Consider the following 3,298-nt stretch of genomic DNA (forward strand, 5'->3'; position numbering starts at 1 on the left):
ACGTTCACCTATTGATCCATGCGGTTGATCCATTCCCCTTTACCACTGGTGATGTGACCTTGTGATGAATTCCTCATGTGTGAAGAGAAAGAGGGTCCCATTTGAACATGTATGGTGTGCTAGCTTACTAGATCGAAAGCCAAATTATTCCCTTATGAGGAGAAGCTAAATGCTTTAAATGGCCTTCATGGATGACTTTGTTGTTGAGTAAACAAGGAAATCATTACGTCTTCATGTTGAAGTAATCGCATTGGAAAAGGAAAGGAAAGGACAGCGGGTTGTGATGCGATCAATTGGAAGGGGTTGTTGAAATTCTCTACTCTTTCCACTTTCCAGGTTTTGATTTGGCTGCCGTTCGTTCCTTGAACACCAACCAATATAATTAAGCCCCGCATGAGAGACATTAGTCGGACAGATTGTCACGAGGTCAAAGAGTGGTTAGAACAAGTGAAATAATGCACAATGCACATGGCCGTGGGACCAAGGATTTAAAAATACGGAATCGTTTTTGGATCGTTCCTGGTTGATTTTGATACATATCGGTCAATCTGATACTGATACTGATACTGATACCTAGGCCTTAAATTGGAATCACATTCTTTCGAGAATCCAAATTCATACTTTGGTAAGAATGTCCACCTCAAGCATCTAGCATCATATATGTAAATTTAAGGCAAAAGTATCACAAAAAACAGGAAGAGAAAGATAATAATATCCGACTAAGTTTCACTTCATGCACACACAAGTGAATAGAGAATCTCTTAATTCATGTTATCTTACCCTTTGATTTGATTGAGAAAAAAGCATTTTGGGGACTTCGGAAGTAGGATTGAAGTTAATGATGACATTCACTACACCCACCCCAAGTTAATAGAGAATCTCCTAATGCATGTGATCTAATCCTCTAATTCAACTGAGAAAAAGGTATTTTGGACTTTTTCACTATTCCAAAAAAATCCAAACATAATGTCAAATCACCTTCGATTAGATAGGTGAAAAGTTTTCTCTATCTCCTTTTATAAGGGATATGGGGAATTGGGGTTTTTAGGATCCAGTTTCTTCTACTCTTCATCATAGGATCATACCCTCCTACTTTTTGCAGTAGGATCTAAACCTTTGATTAGAATGAAGATTAAACAATAGGAAATGAAAATTAATGATAAAATAGGAGGATCTAAACCTTTGATTAGAATGAAGATTAAACAATAGAAAATGAAAGTTAATGATAATATTTACTCTTCTCAATATCCAATCATAACATCAAATCATGATCAATGTAGAATTCCTTCTACATCTAGATGAAGAAAAACTAGATTCGGGGAAGGACTTTTAAATGGGCAATGATTTACTATATAACGATACTGCCACGCCGGTTTTGGGAATCTCCCAAGAACCCGGCGACTTCACCCACCTACCCCAGTCCCACAGGAGTCCATGGCCCAACCCGCCTCAAAGGACCAGGCCCACCACCTTCAAATTTTGATCTTTTAGTCTTGACTATTTGTACATTACTCCTATGCTCTGAAGGACCCGGATCACCTACCCGTTAGTCGAATTTGAATAAGATTTGACAATCTCAAATCTTTGAATGACTCCAAAAGATCTACTAGTACTAGTCTCACTCTACAAAAGTATTAACCACAAATTCTTGTCTCTTTTTCTTTTTTTCTTTCTTTGTTTTTTTATGTGTGTGTTTGTTTTTCTTGAATGCATGGTTTCAAAAATTGGAATTGATTGAATCAGTCGATTTGGATCAAACTTGATTTTGATTGATCCGAATTATATATGTTGTGAAACAGTTAATTTCAGGATTTTTTGGGATCAAATCATGGGTTTCACATATGAGGGCTGATTTTAGGGTTTTTCGGAAAAAATTCTTGGTTGAATGTGACCCTGATCCTGTGACAATTACACAATACGTAGAATAGGGGGTAAAATGTCAAAAAGATAAAAGAAAGAAGGGGAGAACCGGAGGCCACGGGTTAGATGAGAATTTAATGAAGATCTCTTCCACTTCCATTTTGGATCTGGTTCATGTATTGATGTATGGTCATCCTTGCTTACTTGGTATCTTTGAAACACGGAACTAGGACTCGGGTCGGTCCCAGTTTGGATCGATCTGATATCGAATGAACCGGATTAGTTACAATTGGAATCGACCTCGGCCGTTCCAATCTGAACCAGCCTGATCCAATTTGGAATGGCCGATCCGACCAATCCGATTCCAATTCTTGAAACCCTGTATTGTGTTAAACAAGATCATCTTATGATTGAGAAGCTCAATCCCTCGCTTTTCATAATCAGAGAACAAGAATAGAAAAGCATTATTTAAATTACAAGTAAGTACTGGTTCATATAACAATATTACAATATTACATTATTACATTCCAGTCAAATTAAGAGCTAATAAAAGCCTAAAATGGACAAAAGGGGAAGTGGGTTATTGTAGAGGAATGAATCATCTGTTCATCTCAAGCATTTCAGGACTCTCCAAGATACTCTCTAGAGAGGGTTTCCATGCTTCAGTTCTTCCTCTACCCTCTTCCAACTCCTCTAATAGATCTTCTAAGCACTTCCTTCCTTTCTCCTTCTCCTTCTCCTTCAACTGAAACATCAACCACTCTAGCTCTTCTTTTGTCAACACTATCTTCACCCTGAGACCACCTTTCCCAACATCTTTTTTTTCTTCTTCTTCTTCTGCTTCTTCTTCTTCTTCAATAAAACCACTTCCTTTAGCTTCTACTTCATGTTGTTGTTGCTGCTGCTGCTGTTGTTTCTTCACCCCTTCTTGTTGTTGGCTTTCTCTACATGTCTCTAAGCAATTGCCCATGATTTTTCAGTACTTGAAAACCACTATCTCACCTTGATTAAGGGAATGGATGAGAATGGTTACAGTAAAGGAAAAAGTAGAATGTATTAATGAGTGAGTCCTTAGGAACTCTAGTGGTGTGGTCTTAAAAGAAAAGGGTAGGGAATGGGGAATGGGGAGTGGGTAGCGGTATTTAAAGAGGATTGTTGAGATTTGAACAATAATTTAACACTTTATTGTTTATTTTATTAATGTTATATTAATACATCCAATCAAAAGAAAAAAGTGGTTTCTGGACCCTCCTTGTTATCTGCTCCCATTGTTTAAAGTTCTGATATGATTGTTTTCTCCGGAGAGTGACTTGATAAAGGAAAGAGAGATTCACTGATGGGGACACTTTATTCTTGCCTCATAATTAGAGGTGTAAGTTTGGCCCTGTCGGCATGAATCTGCCTTGGTCTGTTCTGAGTCTCACCATGGTCGGTTGAG

At 37.8% G+C, this 3,298-nt stretch overlaps 1 protein-coding gene across 1 annotated transcript; it reads right to left on the reverse strand.

The window, feature by feature from the left end:
* Positions 1-2,439: 2,439 nt before the first annotated feature.
* Positions 2,440-2,889, reverse strand: LOC122649059 (cilia- and flagella-associated protein 251-like). Its single transcript, XM_043842419.1, has one exon. It carries the CDS (start codon positions 2,828-2,830, stop codon positions 2,459-2,461), a length of 372 nt encoding a protein of 123 aa, XP_043698354.1. The 5' UTR covers positions 2,831-2,889; the 3' UTR covers positions 2,440-2,458.
* Positions 2,890-3,298: the final 409 nt, after the last annotated feature.

The sequence above is a fragment of the Telopea speciosissima genome, chromosome 1 (genome assembly GCF_018873765.1).
Source record: "Telopea speciosissima isolate NSW1024214 ecotype Mountain lineage chromosome 1, Tspe_v1, whole genome shotgun sequence".
NCBI lineage: Eukaryota > Viridiplantae > Streptophyta > Magnoliopsida > Proteales > Proteaceae > Telopea > Telopea speciosissima.